Genomic DNA, 21,760 nt, shown 5'->3' with positions numbered 1-21,760 from the left:
AGGTCAGGAGTTTGAGACCAGCCTTGCCAACATGGTGAAACCCCATCTCTACTAAAATACAAACACTGGCCAGGCGCCTGTAATCTCAGCTACTTTGGAGGCTGAGATAGTAGAGTTGCTTGAACTCAGGAGGCGGAGCTTGCAGTGAGCCAAGATTGTGCCACTGCATTCTAGACGGGGTGACAGAGCGAGACTCCGTCTCAAAACAAACAAGCAAACAAACATAAAACTAAATAATAATACTAATAAAAGAGTTACTCTAGAATCCAAGTCATCCAAAGCATGTTGCTTTTCTCTCGGGGCCAGAACTACATTTTGACAAACAGGATCAGAGTTTTTATTATGTTTTGTTATGTTTTTTAAGAATACTTTTCACAGAAAAGCTGATCAGCTCATCAACTTGGGTATCATAAATGAGGACAAAAATCAAATATGCAAGCAAAACTATTTTTAAACATTATTTTGTCCACACATACCCGATTTTTCAACCATTTTTTTCAAGACACAGCTATATTTTTTTACTGTTTTTTCACAGTCTGCGGTATTCCTTTGTACAGGATATTTGAGTGTAAACATTAGCTTATGTAGGAGAAAATGAATTTATTGAGGTTACAGAAGGGGAGAATTGAAATATGTCTCAGGATGACTCATTTATTTGTTTATTTTCTTCATTATTAAATTTTCTTCCTTTTTTTTTTTTTTTAAAGAAAACATTGTCTTACTGTGTCATCCAGGCTGGAGTGTAGTTGTACAATCTCGGCTCACAGAAACTTCTGCCTCCCGGGTTCAAGTGATTCTCCTGCCTCAGCCTACCAAGTAGCTGGGAATACAGGCATATGCCACCATGCCCAGCTAATTTTTGTATTTTTAGAGTCGGGGTTTCGCAATATTGGCCAGGCTGATCTTGAACTGACCTCAAGATATCCACCTGCCTCAGCCTCCCAAAGTGCTGGGATTACAGATGTGAGCCACCATGCCCAGCCCTTCGTTATTAAATTTTCTACCTATCAGGCCATAAAGAACTTTGGAAGCATAGGCAGTATTTTACTCTTTTAATAGGATTTCTCTCTTTTGAGTTTTTAAAGTTTTCTCAGGCATACTGCACTAAGGGCTGCAAGTTGATCTAGATAATATAATGTACATTCTTATTTAATTCACCCATGTGATTTTCACAGAAAACATCTTGAAGTGTTATTGATTCAACAAAACCAAGGAGGAGAGGATTGGGGAAACACATTCTTCTCAGTGAATCTACTTTAAAGCATTGGTTTTGTTGAAAATGATTTTTTGAAAATATGGATTGCAGTCAGTTTTCGTGTAAAAGTGAAACCCTGATGGGTTTCCTTCCAGTTCTCTGTAGAGTGGATGGTATCAGCTGGAGTAGCTAAAGACAGGAAATAGCCATCCTGAAATCAGGGTAAATTTACCTGGCTGGGCTGTGAGGAATAGGCCTTGTGAGTTTCACGGGACCCCTTTCTGAGGCATTAGATAACCTTATTTTCCTGTTGAATAAGTTCTCCAGAAAAAAAAGAGAAAAGAGACCTTCAATGGAACTGGACCATTGCCAAGGGCCTCCCTGCTTTAGTTCCATACACGAATGTGTGTTTCTTACCTTTGAAAGGAAAGTGGGCTGAGCAAGCTAGGCAGTTTCTGATAGACTTTTCCAAGATGCAAAGCGCACCCACTATCCTCTTTGAACTTCAGTATTTAAATCGAAGGAAAAATAACTTTCCCAGAGGATTCAGATTATTACCAAATATTGTCCAAATTCTATCATTTGGAAGGTAAACCTTTACACTATCTTCCCTTTATACCTCCAACTGTGCCCTCAAATACATCTTCCTGCACTAGCCAAACTGACTTTCTTACAGTTTCATATTTTCCAACCACCTTGACTTGGTTCAAGCTGTGTCCTCCGCCTGGCATGCCCTTCCCGCCCTCGATTGCCACTCCTTAGTCTGTTCAGCATCACGGGTCAAGTGCTCCCTGAGTGCCAGGCCCTGTGCTCCATCTGGGGATATACGGTAAATAAGGCTGACCTCTCTATTCATCCTATTCTTGTTTCAAGTCTTCTTCCTTTTCTTTCTTTCTTTCTTTCTTTCTTTCTTTCTTTCTTTCTTTCTTTTTTTCCTAACAATTCTCTCTTTAGGACTTACTTATTCGCTAACACATTTCATGTAGCCATCCCTTGACATTCTCATGCAACATCTTTTGTACTGTTGCTTTTACATAACTTACGAGTTCGTATATTCGTATTTGACGCAATTATCTAATTTCTCTGGCTAGGGTTGTGGTTCTCTCTTATTGTGCATCTTTAAAAAGATTTTAAAGAAAAGAACAAGAAAAAGTGATGTCCAGCATTAAACTCAGAGTCATTACAAATCAGAGCCAGAAAGGTCTCATACTTAACTAATGCTCATCCCCCCAGGAAAGGGAAGTGTCTTGCCAAGGCCACACGATTGATCCAAGGCAGGCCTAGAACCCGGGGCTCCTGATCACTAAGCTGTGCTTCTCCGCTTTGCAACATCGCCTCTGTAGCTGCTAGGAGCTATTTATTGGGAACTTTGCAGGCTCAGCATTGTAAGAGACTCAGTGATATGTAAACTCCAACAGAGCAGCTTATAAGCCTAGTAGGGGGAGTAGAACACATTCAAATTGAAAACAAGTTATAATAATGTAAGGCATGAGATCAGAAGTGCCAGGGGATTTTTTAAAGAAAGGAGAGAATTGATCTTGTCATAATCATCTGGGAAGGCCCCCTGGAGGAGGCAGCCTAACCTGTCTCTTCAAGGGTGGTCAAGTAGGCAGGTGAAAGGAAGACATGGTGGGAGGGCCTGGTAAAGGAGTCACTGCTTCTCTACCCCGCCATGCCCCTGCCCCTTCTTTTGTCTCCCACGTGTCTGAATACCCCGATCAATCCCATGACCTCCCAGCAGAAATTCAAGGGAAAGAGGCCCTCACAATCAGGCGGTGTGAATTTCCTGTAATTTAGAGGAAACAGTGGGGTTCCTCTGTCGCCATCTGTCTTTCATTTGTTCTTGCCGTGAATGGTTCCAGCCTTCTCCAATTGAGGTCCGTTTAAACGTTTTCTGGCTTTTCTTGTTTTTATGACATTTGGCAAAACCTAATTATTTGACTTGAGCACTTCATTGGGGCCATATGAAACAAGGGACAAAGGTGACAGTCGAATGAGATGCAAGGGTAGGGGTCAGGTGGGGGTGGGAAGGCTCACCCCATTCTAAGGGTTGGTTACTGGATCAATTGCTTGGGGCAGGAGAGTATGGACCCATGTGAATTACACCATGTCCAAAGGTGGCAGACTGGTGTGGAGAAGGACCCAGAGGCAGAGAACTCTCATTGTTCTGACTCTTCAAAGCCAAGGCAATAATCATGGGTAGCATTTAGAAAGAGCTCACCAGGACTTCTTTTAAGTGCTTTTCACATTTTCCATCCATTCTCACAACCCTATTAGATAGGTATTCCAATTCTCATTTTATTGGTGAGAAAACTGAAGTTAGATAATTTGCCAAATACCTAGGTTCAGACCCAACAGTGTGACTTCAAGGCCTGTGTGCTTAACTCTTACCCCTCTACCCACTCAATATGAGTTGGCATTTGTGGAAGGATATCCCATGCCTTAAAATCTTTATCTCAGGGATGGTACACTTGAGTGTCACTGGTTCCAGGGCCAGAAATGCAAACATGGGGTGCCTGCCGTATATCTGGGGGTACAGTAGGCAGCAGTGGGGCATTTGAGCAGCTGACAAGCTCCTGCCCCGGGAGAAAGGCACCCTTTTGGAATGAAGACTCAGTCCTCTATGAGATTTTTAATTAGAAGTTAGAAATCCATATTCATATGGACAATCTTCAGACTTAAAGATTGGTCCTCAGACTGTCAGCCTGCAGCTCCTGGTTATGTCCTGTAATCCCAAAGCATCTCCCAAATTTGGTGTCCTCCTTGGTCCAGTAGGGATCACGGTAGATCGTAGGACATCGAGGTATGGAGTAACTGATTTGACCTACAGTAAATCCAAATCTATTGATTATAAACTATCTTAGAAAAAGAGCTCTAAAGAGGGTCAGAGCTGGGACTTGGGCAGGTGGACTGACTCAAGAAGCTCATATCCTCATGCTGGTCTCACAGGCAGAATTCTGGCAGCAAATGATCTGAATTAGAAGTCAGCCGACCTGGGTCCTGGTTCAGGGTCTGCATATGAGTGCAGCTTTGAGGCAAAAGAGGGTGAAGCCAGAGCATCTCCAAGCATCTCCCAGTCCTTCTGTTGCACTCTACACCTTTTTCTCTAATGTGTTGACCAGAAAGGACCTGCCATACACTAGCATTATAAAATATTGCACAGGATGTGTCCAAGGATAAATTATAATAGCATACAGATAATGATTTTATAGTTCAAGAACATCCATAGAAGGTGATTATGCCCTTAAGAAATATACTAAATGCTGTGTTTAGTGTAAAGTCATAATCCACACTGGTCCTTACCTCCCAAGGTTAAAAGCATACTGTATTTCTAAAGTGTTCTGGCAGAACATTCTTCATCGGGCACCTGGGTTGCACTAAAAACCCATGCATTTTACCTTTATCTGAGTTTCAAAGAAAGTATCAGTGCACCCATCTGGAATATATATTAGAATTCTAGGGGGCTCTTGACACCACTGGCTCAATGGAAGATATGGTATTTCTGGATGAGCCAATAATAATAATGTTAATAATAATAGTGGTTCATATTTATATAACATCTTATGGTTTAGAAAACAGTTTCACATATACACAATTAGATTTTAGGCTGGTCTTTAAATATAAGAATCATTGGGGCAAGCATTAATTTAAAGAATATAAACAGCAAAGTGAAAATGGAAATGTATGATTGACTTCTTCTGCCAGTCATGGCTATTTGAAGCTGTTTGGCAGCAGGGAGGTGGGGGGCAAAAAAAGAAAAAGAAAGAAAGTAACGTTGGTGTCAAAATGTGTAAGCAAATAAAAACTTTCACCCCAAAGTGGAAATGTAAATCAACATTGTGTTAACCAGGAGAATTTGATGTGGGATGTGAAATAAAGTCCACGAGAGACCTGACCCCAGCTCTCTTTTCTGTTTCTCACTCTGGGCAGGTGGCAAATCTCAGATTCCTGAGGCAGCGTGATCTTTTCTCCACTCCTTTGGATGCCTGGCAATTTGTAAATCCACAAGGAAACATTTGTTTCAAGGGCCTTCCTTAACAATCTCATGCAAACAGCATGAAGTGATCAAAAGAAATAACTCTTGTCTTAGATTTGCCTTGTCCAGTTCTGTGGGGTGGCAGAACCAGTACCTCGAATACCTTTGAGAAATGGTGTTCAGGGCTGGAAATTGGGTGAGGTGAGAGAAGCTTTTGCCTTGGGCACCAAATTTAAGAGGAGACCCAAAACCTCAGGAATCAAGATAAATGATAGTTTCATGCAATATTTTCAAGCTATCAAAATAAAATATTTTCAAAATATCAAAATTTTAAAAATCCAGGATGAACAGAATGTCATAATTTTAAGTAAAGACAGGATAAATATTGATTCCAAAGCTGGCATTTAAGTACTGAATTCACTAGGGCTGGAAACAATAAGGACACCAGGAAACTAGCAGCTGCAGCCATAGGTGTGAGCCCTTCCAGGGTGCCAGGAGCAGTGTTTGGTATCTTACAGGCACTTTCTCTTGATACACTTTGGGGGACCTGATATGACCTACAGTAAATCCAAATCTATTTGATTGTAAACCATCTTAGAAAAAGAGTTCCTTTACAGGCTCCATAAATTCCATTACAGTCCATTTTGTCTTTGTTAAATGTATGGGTTGGAAATTACAATTCTTTTATTCACAATGATGATTTTAGACACACAGCTCAGAAAGATCAGCATTCACTTAAAAAATATATTAGCATGCTTGTATCTATTAAGCACTATTGCTTTGTAGGCTCCAGCTGATGATTTTAAGTAGACTGCAAAAGGGGAAGAAAAATCAAGGATAATTATAAATTCATAAATGCATAATTCATTGGCATAAAATGATTTAAATGGATTGGATGTGGAATTATCTATTTCCTCAAGAAAATAACAGAGATGTTCTGATTAAGCCCATAATCTAGTGTATGTGAAATTCTAGCCAAACTGATGGGGCACATTTTCTTTTCTGAAACTACCTTTGATAAGAAATGCATTACAAACTCATCAGTTTCCCTTCCTGTTAACAAAGAGACAGCAGCCGTCTGGATCATTCTGGATTCACAGTGAAACTGCCACACCATGTATCCTCCAACTAAAGCTGTGCAAGTTTGACAAGGGGCAGATGAATCCAGGAGTTATTGTGCAGGGGTTTAAATCTATGCGGCAGCTGACGGTTGAAATAATCATCTATATATCGCTCTGAGCTAGCTGGGGAAAGGTTGAAGCTGTATATTTTCAACATATCTAGTCTAATGGTTAATCTGTTGTCTTGTACGGGGCTCTCGCAGGGTGGACTGGCAGCACACGCTGACAGCTTCGAGGAATTGCTCACGGTAGATGTGGTTCGCCTTGCTTTCCAAAGTACTGGATGGATGAATTTAACTTAGCTTGAGTTGGAAAATGTGAAACTCACCTGACTCATGACCTCAAACATGAATGGACCAGCAGGGCTAATAGTGGATTGGGTGTTAGGGACAGTAGAGTCACTAAACTACCTCCGTTCCTCTCGACGTCCCCAGATCTGTGTACTTCAGGTGTGCTTCATGGGTATTTCTTTTGTTATTTGGCTGTCTTGACAGGTTGGGAAGAACATTGTTCTTTGTGGAGACTGGAAAGCAAGGGAAATATGAGAAGATTAAACTACTGCAGGGGTCAGCAAAGTTTCTCTGTCAAAGGTCAGCAAATTAATATCTTAGTCTTTGCAACACATATGGCAAAGTCCTCAACTTTGTCGTTAGAGATGGAAGCAGCCAGGGATGGCAGGTAAACCAACAACTGTGGCTATGGTCTGAAAAAATTTTATTTATAGCCACCAAAATTTGAATTTCATGTCATTTTAGTGGATTACAAAATATTATTATTCTTAGATTTTTTTCCCCAATGACTTAAAAATGTAAACACATGTTTAGCTCATGGGATGTACAAAAACAGGTGGCAGGCTACAGTTTGCTGACCCCTGAACGTGAGAAAGATGAGAAGGAAGCAGCTGTTGGTGCCCAGGATGTGGCAGGTTTCATCCCTACTCTAAAAGTTGTCCCCCACAAACATGGATTGCACGTGCTACGGCAACCTAAAGGAGTCAGTTTTAACTTTTGGCCACAAAGCCAAAAGTTGGCTTTTGGTGTCAGGAGTAGGGAGTAGGGAGAGAAGGAAAGAAAAGCTGGGAAGGGGCTATTTGTATTTGACTTTTATACATTCCCCACCCCTCCCAGATGGATGCAAAGTAAAAATTATCTCCCGTCTCCTAGTACCTTCCCATTCTCCAAACCCCACAGCAAAAATTCAGGGATGTTCTTGAATTTCTCTTTTCAATTGTGCATTTCCTGTTGGAATTCCATTGTTCATCTCCATGTCTCATCTCTAAGAAACTAATACCTAGTGATTTTTGCTTGAGACTTTTCTTTGCCCTTGAGGTAATAGAGAGTCTATTCCAGGGAAAAAGAAAATGGCTAAAGGCATCCAGAAAATTCCAAAAGGATTTTCTACTGAATACTGAGCAGGGCAGAGCGTTGGGCAATGATTCTAACAGGTCAAGTCTACAGTGAAGATATATGAGCTGCGATTCTAGATATGGGGGGCTTTGGTAGATGGTGGGTTCCTCTCAGGATGCATACAGAACATAGTTTGAGATTGGGGTTGGGGACCTACGGCATGGGTACCATGGGTACATCTAATTTACCCAATTGGATTCTAGAGGATCCATTAGGCCCACAGTATTTTGTAGAGAACACTGCATTCCAAGTCATGTGGATTCTGTTAATATATTTATATAGTATTTTTTTCTCTCTCCCATGTAGGAGCTGAATTCTTTCATTACTCTGTGTTGATGGACTCAAACTTACACAATTCAGGTTTCCTAGGCAGTGAATAGAGCCAGAAATATACCCTGTGATTAACTTCTATGTAACCTATTGTTCCTTAAAGTCTCCCTCCCCATTTTCCTATTAGCTCCACAAAAGCCAGAAATGCAAAAGCTCTAACAAGCCTCCCTTCCCTGCCCTGGCAGCCTACCATAGGGTGGGCACTCCCTATGCCTGTCCTAGGGCAGTACAGGTCACTTAGACATTTTTAAAAATTCTTGTTCTGCATAACCACAGATTTTTAAAAAACTGACACCCATTAGGTTTTCCAAGTAAGTGTATTTCCTATTTCCTAGCTAGAAGTTGTGAAATTATCCCGCTGGAATAATGTATATGATAATGTGGTTGTTCAATTTTAGAGAGGTGTATATGTTTGAGATATTACGATTGTTGGGGTTGCTTTTAAGGGGCAGCGTCTTTCATCTTTTCCTCATCTGTGGCTTAATATTAGCCGTGATGTCAGAGGTTGCAGTGAACCAAGATAGCACCACTGCATACCAGCCTGAGCAACAAAGACCTTGTCTCAGAAAAAAAAAAAATATTAGCCATGCTCTTTCAAAAGATAGATTTATAGTTGATTTTTATGAAGAATACTACAGTGCTCATCAAACTTCTTGGTGATATGTGCAATTCCAAGGTTGTCAGGCAAGAAATTCTCATTCCAAGGCTATCACCCACACCCACTTTAACTCCCCTGCACTTTGGTACTGCCCACTACTCTGGGCGTAGAACGTGGCTCCATTGCCTGGCTTACCTGATCCTAGCTGTGCTTAACAGCTCAGCCTCGTTGATGGACACATGACATTCCCCACTGTGGGATTCATCCCGAAACAGCAGTCAAGCGCTCCTTTACAGCAATTATACTACCAAATTCACAGTATGGGTTGTTCATCTGGCATATATTGTTATTTTTGTGGTTGTTTACCCATCATTGCTTAAGGAAATAACCACACCCTCTCACCAGTCTGGTTTGTGTGAGAAAGAGCCAGGCACCATTCCATCCTCCAATCCCAAGATTGCACTCTTGTGGCCACATCCTAAGACTTTGAGAGTTAACTTGCGCAAATTTTCTGGTGAAAGTCTTAAACAGTCATATCAGAGAGCGCTTAGGTCAGCTTGGGAGTTTTGTCCATGGTGAATTACATTTTGCAACACGACTGTTATAAAATTCCAGGAATTTTACCATCACTCCCTACCCTTCATTTTAGTAAAACAACATTTGAAACACCCACTTTTCATTGGTGTCGCTGACGGCCAAAGGAAGTGCCGTGGATCCCTTTTTCTGAGGAATGGCAAACTCACGGCGTTTAATGTTAGGCACTGATATCACAACTAAGGGGACTGACCAAGCCAGCAGTTTGAGACAGACAGCAAAAGTTTATCACCAAGGACTGATTTTTCAGTGGGATTTCTTTTAGCAGACTTCAGGAGAGAATGGGTCTGATCTTGCTGCTAAACTGAGTGTTCGGTGTCTGTGCATGTTGTGGGGTGACGGGGAAGTCTGTATATTTTTGGAAGTTATACTAAGAAAATTGTCTTCTGAATTTCCAGAAGTATTATCCCTCCTGACATGGATGACAATAAAACAGCAAAAGGAATTACAGGAAGTCATCAGGGTAAAAGAAAGGGGAAAAAAAGGCAATTCAGCTGTGAGGGAGAAACTTCCAGTTTGATTCAAAGCTATTCAGTGTTAAAATTGGTTTGGAACTTTTCTAAAACACATTTCACTAAGGATTAATTTCCGTTTTCTTTTCTCCTTGTTGTTTGGCAGTCAAGGTTGCAGCTAGATCACGCTATTTCAAAGACCCATTTGAGTTCAAGAAGGAAACTCCCAATTCTCGGCTTGTGACCGAGCCAGGTGAAGGAGGACTGTGACCCATCCCCATTTTTAATAACTGCCCTGCACCCCTCAACGTTCTACTTTACCATGCTGAGCTCAATTGAAGAAGAGCGATGCACTACTGTGGATTTTAGCTTGCACTTAGCTTGCTGGGCAGCAAAATACCAAAGGGAAAACTGTAAAAAAAAATTAATAATAATTAAAACAACCTCACCCCCAAACTGGCAGCTTGCGCAAGACTTTAGTCGGAAGCCCTGTTAGCTAGATGCCTTTGTGTTCAAACCACTTTGCATGACTCTTACTCTGAGTGACTCCAGTGTGAATATGACATTACTAATGACCTGCTAAGTGTGTACAGATGTGGGTTTCTCCAGATGTGGTGATTAATAACATAATGGAGATAGCGGTTGACTCATGTTTATGAGTTGTTTGCCTTTTATTACGTTTCCGAGTTTATTTGCTTTGAACTGGTTTTGTAACTCCAGCCAACAAACTCACCTTTAAATCTTAAAGGGCATCATCCCCGTAAATCTCCCTGGGGAAACAGGGCAGAGGGAATGTGCCCCAGGCTAGAGCTGAGCATCAGGTCCGTTCTATGCAGGCATTAGACTGAATTAGGGAAGGCTGGGAGTTGCAATCATTGCCCCATTTCACTCCAAGGACCATAAAGAGGCTTGGTAAACCCTGACACAGTGTTTGCAATCTGGCAAGGCTGATAAAGGAAGATATTTCTTTTTAAAGAAATCTAGTGAAATATGTAATCATTTTGAAGTAAGCCCAGAGTTCTGGCCAGTGTTTCTGGAAGACGTTGCTTGCTTTTGCTTGAAAACAGAATGCTGATGAAAAGTCGAGTAAAATGTTGTTACAGATGTTCAACTCTGCATTAAGGCTGTTGGAATTACCACCACATCTTAAATCAATTCCCAGAACATTGTCTGGAGGTTATGTCATTGAAATAACGAATCCTCTTTAGTCAAGTATAAGCAAACATGTTAAAACATCATTGTAACTTTAAATTAAACTCTAGCGCAAACCAGGGGATCTGAAGCCTCATTAGACTTGCCTGACATTTTCCTAGCACTGAGTCTTCCCAAACTGTAAAACTGTTAGATTCAGTGCCTATTAGACAAGGGAGCGCTGGGAAGTTACAACAGCACATTAAGTGTTATACTTAGGGATGTGCAAAAACAAGCCCTTGAATTTTATGAGTACTTGGAGACTGGATGGAGTTCAGCTCCTATAAAAATTCCACGTTAGATTCCTGAACTTGTTTGTGTTCTAAAGAAGTCAGGTTTCTTTAAAGGATCATATCTTCATGTGGCTTCCGCAGCATGAAGGCAAGTGAAAATACCAGAGATGGAGGTGTATTGTAATTAGCCGAAATGTAAGTTAAATAAGAGCTTGTAAATGTGCATCGTCATGAGGTAGTGGCCCATTACTTCAACACATTTGTCTTTCGTGAAAGTGAGTAAATTTAGGCCTCCCTTTTAATTCCATTTTTATTCCTCTCATGTAGTCACAGAAGCCATGAAATGAAAATTATATTTTATAGCTTAACTAAAAGTTTTCCTAGATCTGCTTTCTTTAAATATGCAGAAATTGATAGGATCCATATAAAGGCTAATAATTAAATATGGTTATACCCTACTTATGAGAAAGAAGTTATCACTGCTTCTCTTGAGGGACCTAAGCCATATGTAATGGTCTCCATTACACAGCGTTCATATATTTAAGCTGGAGACGTTTTCCCCCATCTCTTCAGGGAACAGATCTGCATTTCCAAGGCTGTGAGTGCAGGAGGAAACCTTTAAACCCAAGTTTCATTTAGGAGAACAAATCCCACTTTAAATGCAGTCTGATTATGATAGATGATCTTTCTGAGTTGCAATGAAAATAAATAGTTTCTTTGCGTAGAAGAGGCACAACTTTACTACCAGAATGAGGTGTCTCCCTGGAGCTGGCTAACAGGTTATTAACTTGCAACTCTTCCATCTGAAGATCAGTGTGGGCCAACAGCTAGCAACAAGATGTAAAGATAATGGCCACTTAACCAAAGAGAATTATTTGTTATAGGCCCAATGCAAACAGGGAAGCAAATGCTAAGCAAAAGAATCCCACAGGCATGCTAGGGAGGATGACTTCTGTTCAGGTCTTAACTCATCTAGATTCATTGTGTAACTGGACACAACCGTGGTAACATCTGGTGACCTTGAAAAACGCTAGCCGTGGTAGACTAGGTTAGATAAAAGACCTTTGGATGTGGGATTACAACCTTAAGAAGGCCAACTGAATTATAACCTTAAGATGAGAAAAACAGAACTTGCACCCTGACTAGAGCGACTCACATGCACGCACACAAACACACACATGTTATTTGCTCCAGCATGCTACACAACCAATCTAGGTCACCCTGAACACAATATACCAATTGCAAGCGGCCCATATTAAAAGATGACCTTGTCTTATAGGTCTAGTCAGTGCAAGACTTTCTACTTCATTCTAAGATGGGGAAAGTGCGAAAGTATACTTATACACACTCACACACACACACATACACCCTCACTGCCTTTCTACCGCATTATTGCCTCGGATGCCTGGTCCCCTATCCTGTGAAAGGAAGATTAATTCAGGTCAAGCTCAGAGTGCCTGTTTGCTTGCCGAGAGATGCATATCAACTCTAAGTGATTTTTTTCAATACCATTTATGTGGCTTGTATTTATTTCCTTTAATCTTTTAAGTGCTGTTTAGTCTCTGTGTGATTTGCTTTGGATACTCATTTCTGATAAGATGCGATATTATCCCAGCCACATAGTCTCTGCCTGGAGCTCTAAATGACTGATACGGTCGCAGCCTGAGCATGGGCCCTGGTGGGTGTCAGAGGAAGCAGCTGGTACCGGGGGTGGGCTGTGGGTGTTTGCAGGTGCTTTCTTGCCTTCATTTCTTCTGGTCTCACTCTCACCTTACACCAGAGTTATTCCCTTTTTCTGCATCAGCCAGGATTTAGACAAGCCCAAACTGACAGCAGAATAGGAGAGTGTAAAATGTGTAATACTTTGAAGCAGGTTTGGAGGGTAGTTGGATTATTAAAATTGCCTTGGAACCATGTATCATAACCTACTAAATTTATTTAGCATTTTCAGGGAAGTACCATATAATGCATGCTCTAATATGGGTCTTCCTGAATAATACCAAGTAGCTGACATGGCACTTTCTCCCCAATCTAAGACTCCTACACCATTAACATATATCAAAGCTTCTTTTGATGTCATCACTGCTAATATTTCTCTTCTTAGCTTTAAGGTAACTGCCGTGCATTCTGAGTTTCAGGGGTGCTTTCCTCCTAGTCTGTGTTGCAGTCAACTATAAGAATCTGAAGATACTATTTTTCCTTCTTGACATTACAGCTTTAGCCTGAATTGTGGGGGTGGGGAGAGGAGGACTAGAATTTTGCCGCTGATGCCCTTGGGTGACAGGCTGGGTTTGCATCTGCTAATTATCAAGCAGTTCTCTTAAAAAGAAGCATGATGCAGGCTAATACATCTGCAAAGCTTATTAGTGGGTGTCTTTGGGCAAGAGCAGTAGAGTGTGCTGTGGTGTTTCTAAGTGAAGCTTCACATTGCTTAGCGATCTGTGTGGTTTAGATATTTGGAAAACAGCTTTTGGTTTCCAATCCCCTGTGCTGCCCTCCATCCCTGCCCCGCTGCCTCATCATCAGAGATTTCATTCAATGGCAACCTCCTCCTCCATTCTGGGGCTCTCCTCCAACCTCACCAGTCCCGGTGCTCCTGTCTTCATGGGTTAAGAAAGGACCCCATTGGCACAGCCCCACAAGCCCTCCCTCCTGGCAGTTGGAGGGATAAAAGCTGAGTTGGGCTTGGGATTCTTGAGCCAGCATGCGCCAATGTGCCCCGACGTGATTGAAACATTGGCTGTCAAGACCTTGAATCCTTGCCTCTTTTCAATGCTCTTTCTCTGGCATGCAGGGATTAGGAACCAGCTAAGTTGGTTCATCTGGAGAAGCAGCAGGCTGGCAGTTATGCCGACATTTCAAATACAACTTTATTTCTGATTTTGGTTACAAAAAAATGCACTCGATTACTGGGCAAAGCAAAGTAACCAAAATTAACTCTAGGAATAATGATTGTTCATAAGTTTTTTTTTTGTTTTTTGGTATACAGATAAATCATGATTTCTTTTTTCTTTTTTCTTTTTCTTACGGCAGGGTGTTTACAAACTATTTCAGTCTGTTTAAAGTGCATGTTCAAAGGCTGGAGTGTAAAGAGGTGATGCCTTCACCTTCTCTAAGCCAGCTTGTTTGACTAACACATTTGGTCTTTGTCATTGGGTCCTAAAAGACAGCCATGAATTCCTAGTGAGTGACTGAGCCTTGAGTGTGTGTCCTTTGATATTTTGCCTGTATTTCACAGTCTGCCCTCAAACTGTTCATAATCTCATGAGCTGCCTGTATTTCCAGTTGAAGATGAGCAGCCGTCAACGCTATCACCAAAAAAAAAGCAACGGAATGGAGGCATGCGGAACTCACCCAACTCCTCGCCTAAGCTGATGAGGTAAGGAGAGGGGTTGGTTGCCCACGGTTTCCCTCTTAGCCGTTCTCTTCCTCCCCTCGCCCCCTCCTCACCCTGCCAGGCCCAGAGTCTCCCCTCCCCAGCAAGCCCAGGGTGGGGGAGGGGACCGAGATCGTTAGATGGCTTCTTAAAGGCTGGAGTATTTATTCTGTCAGCTTGTCAGCAGTTAATGATAGAGCTGAAAAAATTCTGTCATGAAAAACAGTTTGAAAAGCTGTTTGAAAAATACATAGGCTTTAAAGTCTTAGCTGTCACCATGTCCTGTCTGTGTGTAGTTCCTAAACAGCAGTGGCACTAATGACGGCGGTAACCAATCAGAGGAACTCGTGTGGTTAGTTTGCCTGCGGCAGTCTCTTTCTGCTGGAGTCCCTCCGAGGACTGTTTTCTGTACTTAAGGCCATATGTGAGATGTATCATCACAATCAAAAATGAACCTGAAGATTACCTTCCTTTTATCCTGTCGATTGAAATCAAATTTCTGTTAATTGATTTTGACTGATAAAAAAAAGTCTAATAATCTGTGGACTTGCCAAAGCAAAGTTCAGAAGTAATACAGTTCTGCTCAGGCTAAAAGCAATATTAATTATGAAATAGAGCATGCATGTACACGTTCCCTTCCTTCCTTCCTTCCTTCCTTCGTTCATTCGTTCGTTCGTTCGTTCCTTCCTTCCTTCCTTCCTTTGCTCCCTCCCTTCCTCCTTTCCCCCTCCCTCCTTCCCTTCTTCCCCCCTCCCTCCCTTCGTTCCTCCTTCTCTCTCTTTCTCCCTCACTTCTTTCTTGACTATGGCTTCCTCTGGTAAATAGTAAGTGAAGTCAAATTTCAACAGCGTTCTACAGTTTCCTCTTCTTGGCCTCTCCATCTTTTATCTCTCATTTTTGTCTTCAATTCATCTGCCAATCCCAGCATTTTTTTCCTCTGACATCCTGACTCTCTACCACCCAAATGAAATAGGAGTGATTTCAGATTTGCACTGCTCACCCTATGTGGTTGCTGCTCCGGAAATGCCTGCCATCTTGACATTACTTTTCTCTTGTCATGACCACTGGCTTTGATTTTTGAAATACAATAGTGGTGATTTCCATTCCCCATCTTCAGTAACATTTGCATGTCCCTGGCCCTCCATGTCTACCTTTCTGGAAAATAGGCAAGGGCAGTCTTTCTTCATATGGTTGAGGACACAGGTTCTCCGTGGAAGACCCACTCCACCCAACTCCTTTTTCATATCCCCGTCTATTCCTGTTAAATGTTTCCTTAAAAGTTCTCTGCCTTCCCATTCACCCAGCCTTCCTTGGGTGTTGCTGATTTACATGCTTGTTTACAGTTTATGAGGAGGAATAAAATGTGCCAACTGCCAAGCTTTTCGTTTTTATGACGCCAGTTGTCATGCTAGCATTCATTTCCTATTTACTCACCTTTAGGTAATCGCCTTATCTAATTCTAATAGTTATTCCCATTTAAAGTAGAGAAAAGCCCAGCCACTTTCCTTTGCCTAAATTTAGAGAAGCAAATAAATAAATAAAGAGAAGTCTGAAAAATCTGAAACCGTTGGAGCCAAATTCCCTGTCCCTGTTTGCTATGTAAAGTATGGCTCATTTCTTTGATCTTGAGTAATAATAATTCTGAGGAGTTATACTGTTTTCATATGCTTCAAAGCTGTGTCAAAGTTTTGCTGCTTAAGGCTACTTCTTTATTCTGTTGGCTCTTGGGTACTAAGATGACAGGTCTTCTGTATGAGGTGGAGGCTTTTTTAAGTCGTAGCCTTCAGCAAAACATCAAATTACCAAATCCAGGGTAACATACTTCTACACAAATGCCTTTCCTGTAGATATATTATACCATATATATTAAATACTTTAGTGTTACACGCTACATTTTATGTGCAATAGAAAGTGATGGTTTGAGGTAGCCTTGGGGGGACTTTTTTTCCACAAGCAGAAAAAGCTAGTGTATATCGTATCAAGTATGGTTTTTACAGGACTTTCTGCCCGAAGGCCTTTGTAAATAAGTAATGATCAACAGATTGGCTGTGGGTTTTTGAAAAGCATGCCTATGTCAGTTTGCATGATGGGGGAGAATTTTCAAAGTGGATCTTGCTTTCATTCCTTGCCGGAGAGGGGCTGAGGGAGGCAGTCATCCTGGGCTGGAGCTGTCTGCTTCACGGTACATCAGAATTGCTAAACGTGGGTCAGGTGGTGAGCGGAAACTTGCCAAGCTACAGAACTCGGGCTTCTTGTGTTGGTTGCCTTTGGGCTGCTGCTAAGGCCTCAGTTCCTGTCGCTGGGATGCCTTATCCCACCAGCCCACCATGGTCTCCCTCGTAGCCCAGCTGGAATGGACCATCCCATGACAAGTGAGAAAGTCTTAGACACTCCTCCCTTACCATGTCTTTCTATGTCCCAGGTGCTCCATATCCTCCATCTGACCTGGGAGCAAAGATGGGCCCCTGCTGAGCCCTCTCTCCGTTTCCCTTGACTCCCAGTATACAGAAAGACCCCAGGGCCCTTTGGTTTGCATTTGAATATCTGGCACTGGCAATGAAGTCATGGGTAAATTTTGGCTAAATCCCCTTTGTTGATTGGTAGAAAACAAGGGCTCCCCCAGCTCCCTGTGGCTTTTCCAGTTGCCCCCGCCTCTTCCGACACCTGCTTTCTACTCTCCAGTAAATGGGACTTTCAGGTCCTATTCCTCATGACCTGAAAAATCCATAAAGGAAGCTAATGACTGATTTGAAGTGGATTTTTCGACATGAGTTTGTGGCTTGCAGTTTGAGCAGAATCAATCATTCTGAATGTGGGCAGGTTTTAGTGGCCTATGGGCAGCGATAGGAATAGCTCCAAGAGGAACTGGAGAGCCCGGAATGGGCTAGGATGGGCTTTAATTTACCACTGTGGCTTCTGCAAATAAAACAGGCTCCTGCGTGAAGGCTCCTTCCAAATCATCTGCCAGCAGGAGATGCAACGGGGACTCTGCACTAATGGTCTTTTCCTTCCCTTTGTTCTGGTATCGGGTTTACCCTAGTGTTTAAGTGTCACTTAACTCTGCATGATCATTAGGTGAGCAGCCTTGTTTTCTATGTCTGAATCCTGAGGTAGTATGTTTTTGAGTCACCTCAACAGAAAACAATCCTCACGTCCAGACAGAGCTGAATGGCGAGTGTCTGGGCCCCAGATTGAGGACACACATGTAATGATGGATAAATTTTGGCTCCACACCCGCTGAGGAGGAGTGAGCCGTGGAGGCTTCCAAGTCCCCGGCTCCCTCTGCCTATTATTTCCCTTCCTTGCTGGTCTCTTAACATGGAATTATTGAAGGAGCCTTCCCTAAAATCATGAAGCACCCGTTGCCCAATTCTCCCTACTTAGTGGGGTGGTGCCTTGTAAGGATAGCTACATCTTTCCTCATTTGTAAAGCCCTAGAGGGGCACAAACTTTGTCTCTGAATAGCTAAGTCAAGAGGTCTTAATTTGGGGGCCTTACCAACCCTATGAACCTTCAATGAAAACTCTCTAGGAAGTCTCTCTAGGAAAAAATAAAAAGTACATTGGATCCCCTTTTGACCACAGTTGAAGTAAATTCGTGGATTCCTGAAATCTCCATTCAGGATCCCTGGTTACAATCACATTCAGTTTATTCCAGAGCCACCTCCACATAGTTGTATTTTACACATGCTTTTTGGGGTGATGAGATTTCTCCAGTGGGTAGTTGGTAAGGAGTAAACACCTGGGTTCTCACACTGAATCCTCACATGGAATCCAAAAAGTCTGTGCACTTTGACTGCCTGCTTTTAATCTTTTTCTCAGATTAATTCCCATCCAGCAAATATTCAGCGAGAACCTACTATGTGCAAGTTGTCATGGAAGTTCTTTAAGGAATCTGTTCTTTAAGGGATCTAAAGTGCTAAACTTTAGATCCCTTAAAGAACTTCTGCACAGTCTAATGGATTAGACTAGATCCCTGTCTTCAAAATGCTTATAGTTTAACAGAGGAGAAGACAAGCACATAAAAGCACAGAATTGGGTAAGAACAAGTTGGGGGTTCCACTAGCATGGGCTGTGAGAACAGAAAGAGCTGTCATTACCTCTGGTTTGGGAGGCTGAGCCTGGTTTAGGAGGAGATCTTATTAAACCTAGTTCCATACCATAAGGAGAATGCTCGACTAATAATATTACCTGTCTAGGTTTACCAGATGCCAGGCATCATTCTGAGACTGGATGCCTGTGACTCACTGAGTCCTAACTACAACTCTATAAGTAGGTATTACTCTTGCCCCCGTTTTACAGGTGAGGATGTTGACACACAGAGATGTAAAGTCTGGTAAATCTAGGCAAGTTTTCCCTAATTAGGATGATGGAGGAAATAGGGACATGCTGAGACCACAGTAAATGCCTGAGTGTGGCTGTAGCCAGGGGTCTTTGGAGTGGCCTAGATGGAGTGGAGAATGTAAGTATTCTGGCACCCAGTCATGAAGGCTTTGCTTGTCATAGGCATTGGGGAACCCCTGAAGGTTTTTGAGGAGGCAGTAACCTAACTTGTGTTTTGGGAGAGTCACTGGTGGCAGCAGAGGGAAGAGTTTGGAGTCCTCCATCAGGATATTTCTGAGACACACACTACATAAGCACAGAGGTGTGAAATAGAAGGCCCACCCAACCCCAGCCTCTGCCAAGGCCATTTGGGTGCTAAGCCATTCAGGGTTTGCTGTAGAATAGTAGACCAGGACTGGGATACATAGTTTTCCCAAGGACACACATAATTCCTGACATCAGTCCTGAGACCTGGAGTAAGATAGAGTAGCACAGACCATGAGGATTTATGTAGGATGTATCAGGTGGACAATTTACACAGATAGCACCCAGCTGGGCTTGCAAGGATAATTGACAACACCCAGAACAGAAAAATTGAACATTTTGAGGAGAATTTCTTGTCAGGAGACCCAGAAAATATTAGACATTAGTTTCCTGAATGGGAGGCAAAATATGATTTGAGGAAAACAGATTATTCTCTTGGGCATCTCCTGGTCATTAAGTGAAATAAACTCATCTACTTGTTAAGTCTCATTGCCTCTCTTTTGAGTCAAACCTTTCATGGGGTCATTTTGTTAGGACTTCCCACATCAGAGCCTGCTAACATGAAAGATTTTAGTAATAGAAAATGGCAAAATGGCCTGAGCCAAGTCACCCTCACAATTCCTTCCACTGGGCAAAAGAAAGAAGGAAGGCAGGGACAGCTTAGCTGAGTAAATTGGCCTCTTAATGCACAAACTGATAGCATATGACAGGCCTCCCCCAGGACTGGAAAAGAAAGAAATAGTTGGTGTCATGGTACCAAGGCTTGGGTGGACCACACAGGTCCCTGGACAAGTTCATGCTCAGCAGATGGTCGTGACCTTGCCCTCTTGTTTCAAGAGCATCTTGTACAACCTCCTCTAGGACTGATGAACATATTGGTTCTCCCAGGCTGTCTCCCAAACATAAAGGCAACAATTTCCTTTTTCTGAGAATGCTGACTGCCTAACAAGAGATGACATCTTAGGTGGCAGCAGGGAAAATAATGCAAGTAGATAGATGCAGAGAAATTGAAAAGGACCCTAGTTCTGCCAGGGTCTGGCTAGAGCCTGGCCTCAGAGTTTTGTCAGTGTGGCCCCAGGGATGGCCATCAAGTGGGAGATGGGGGGAGGGTGGTGGGCAGTGGTGTCTCAGGGGTGACGATTGTTATCAGGAGAGTGGAAGCCCTGTTGAAGGATGAGTTAAGGCAGGAGCCAGGATTTGCTCTGCAAATCCTCAGGAAGTATCAGGAAATAGTAATCACTCAGGAGCCAAGGCACCCAAGAATGAGGCAGATCCAGTTGGAACCATTTATGGTGCTGAACACCCAACTATGAGCCCTTTTGAGGAGACCACCTAAGACCTAATCCAGCCTCCTGTGTCTGATACAGGCTGAGATCCACCTATGTGGCCTGATACTCTTGAACATTGTGCTCAAGGTCTTAGCGACTAGATACCATGTTGTTAAAAAAGGGTAGAACACTGAATTGTAAGTATTGCAATTTGCAAGGACTAGTATTTAATTTGCTTGTTTAAATTTATTTGCTGATTAGCTCATGGGAAGAGAAGTCAGCAAGAGAGAGTCATTTGTGCAGCATCTAGTCAGTAAATCCCCATCAAGAATCAAGTGTGGACACAATGCCTCGAGTTCCACAGAGTCACAGAGAATCAGAGTAGGCACCCAGAATGTGAGGCACCTCCTTCAATTTTGCACCCTAGTCACCTCCCTTGCCTCCCTGTAGTCCTGGCTTTGCTGAATAGAACTACAGCTTCATAATCTGTGTGTTGTTGACAATTGCTAACGGGTAGGATTTACTCAAGCCATATAGATTCTCCATCTGGGCAAAACTTTATAGCGGTGGTTCTCATACTTTAGCAGGTGTCAGAATCACCTGGAGGGCTTTGTTAAAATATAGCTTGCTGGGCCACAGCCCTACACAGTCTAATTCAGCAGATCTGGCCTGGGGATTGGAAATTTGCATTTCTGTCAAACTTCCAGGTGATGCTGATGCGGCTGGTCTGGGCCACAGTTTGAGGACCACTCTTTTTAAGAATGAGAACAGTGAGAGGTGCTTGAAATGATAGAGGCCCATCTCTCAGAAGTGTTCAGATTTTGCACTGGAGAACCAAATAGTTGCTTAATTAAGAACATCTGTCTCGACCACTGTTGCCATCACACGGGTCCTCCCTGCTGATTAGTTACAGCAGCTGGCTTCTGGTGAACTTCAGGCAGCTTTGACTGGTTAGAGACATAATTTAGGGTTGTCCTTCACATCACAATGCCCTTTTTATAGCAAATGCTCTGTGTCCTAATTCATACACCCTCCCTGTGAATGAAAAATGTTGCAAGAACCCTGATTGTCCAAAAACAAATTGTGACAAGATATCAAAGGTAAATGGGTTCTCACTGCACACGTTTTTGATCTCCACAAAAGGTTTGCTGAGTCTCTGTTGACTGCTGAAAGAGTGTTGGGGGACTAGAGGTGATTCATTAATTCCTCTTGTTAGTTTGGTTGCATCCTCTGCTGGATTCTGGAAATACATGGAAGAGCAAAATAGATCCCTGCCCCTAAATAGTTCACCATCTAATGGATAAAACAGACATGGAAATTATTATCGCTGAAGGAGCATCTCTAGAAGTTCCTAGGAAGGGAATATTACTTCAGTCTCTCTGGCTGTTCAGGATGATGGCTTTATGAGGAACACTTGAGCCAAACAGTGAAGCC

At 42.4% G+C, this 21,760-nt stretch overlaps 1 protein-coding gene and 1 pseudogene across 48 annotated transcripts in view; both read left to right on the top strand.

The window, feature by feature from the left end:
- KCNMA1 (potassium calcium-activated channel subfamily M alpha 1) overlaps positions 1–21,760 on the top strand; it is a 766,524-nt gene that overhangs the window by 651,075 nt on the left and 93,689 nt on the right. For 41 of the 47 annotated variants that reach the window (XM_021943995.2, XM_017962870.3, XM_017962890.2 and 38 more), the window contains one exon: positions 14,382–14,475. In XM_021943995.2, the coding sequence (XP_021799687.1) occupies positions 14,382–14,475 (94 nt within the window). Of the gene's footprint in view, positions 1–9,838; positions 9,926–14,381; positions 14,476–21,760 lie in introns of all 47 variants that reach the window. The other 6 variants (XM_017962874.2, XM_031652668.1, XM_017962899.1 and 3 more) reach the window with 1 other exon arrangement.
- On the top strand, positions 907–9,832 carry LOC110744213 (annotated as a pseudogene). Its single transcript, XR_002524547.2, has one exon. The product of XR_002524547.2 is annotated as an uncharacterized LOC110744213 (transcript).

Source organism: Papio anubis, chromosome 11 (genome assembly GCF_008728515.1).
Source record: "Papio anubis isolate 15944 chromosome 11, Panubis1.0, whole genome shotgun sequence".
Lineage (NCBI taxonomy): Eukaryota > Metazoa > Chordata > Mammalia > Primates > Cercopithecidae > Papio > Papio anubis.
The sequence above is the reverse complement of the archived record's forward strand: the minus strand, read 5'-3'. Positions and strand labels throughout refer to the sequence as shown.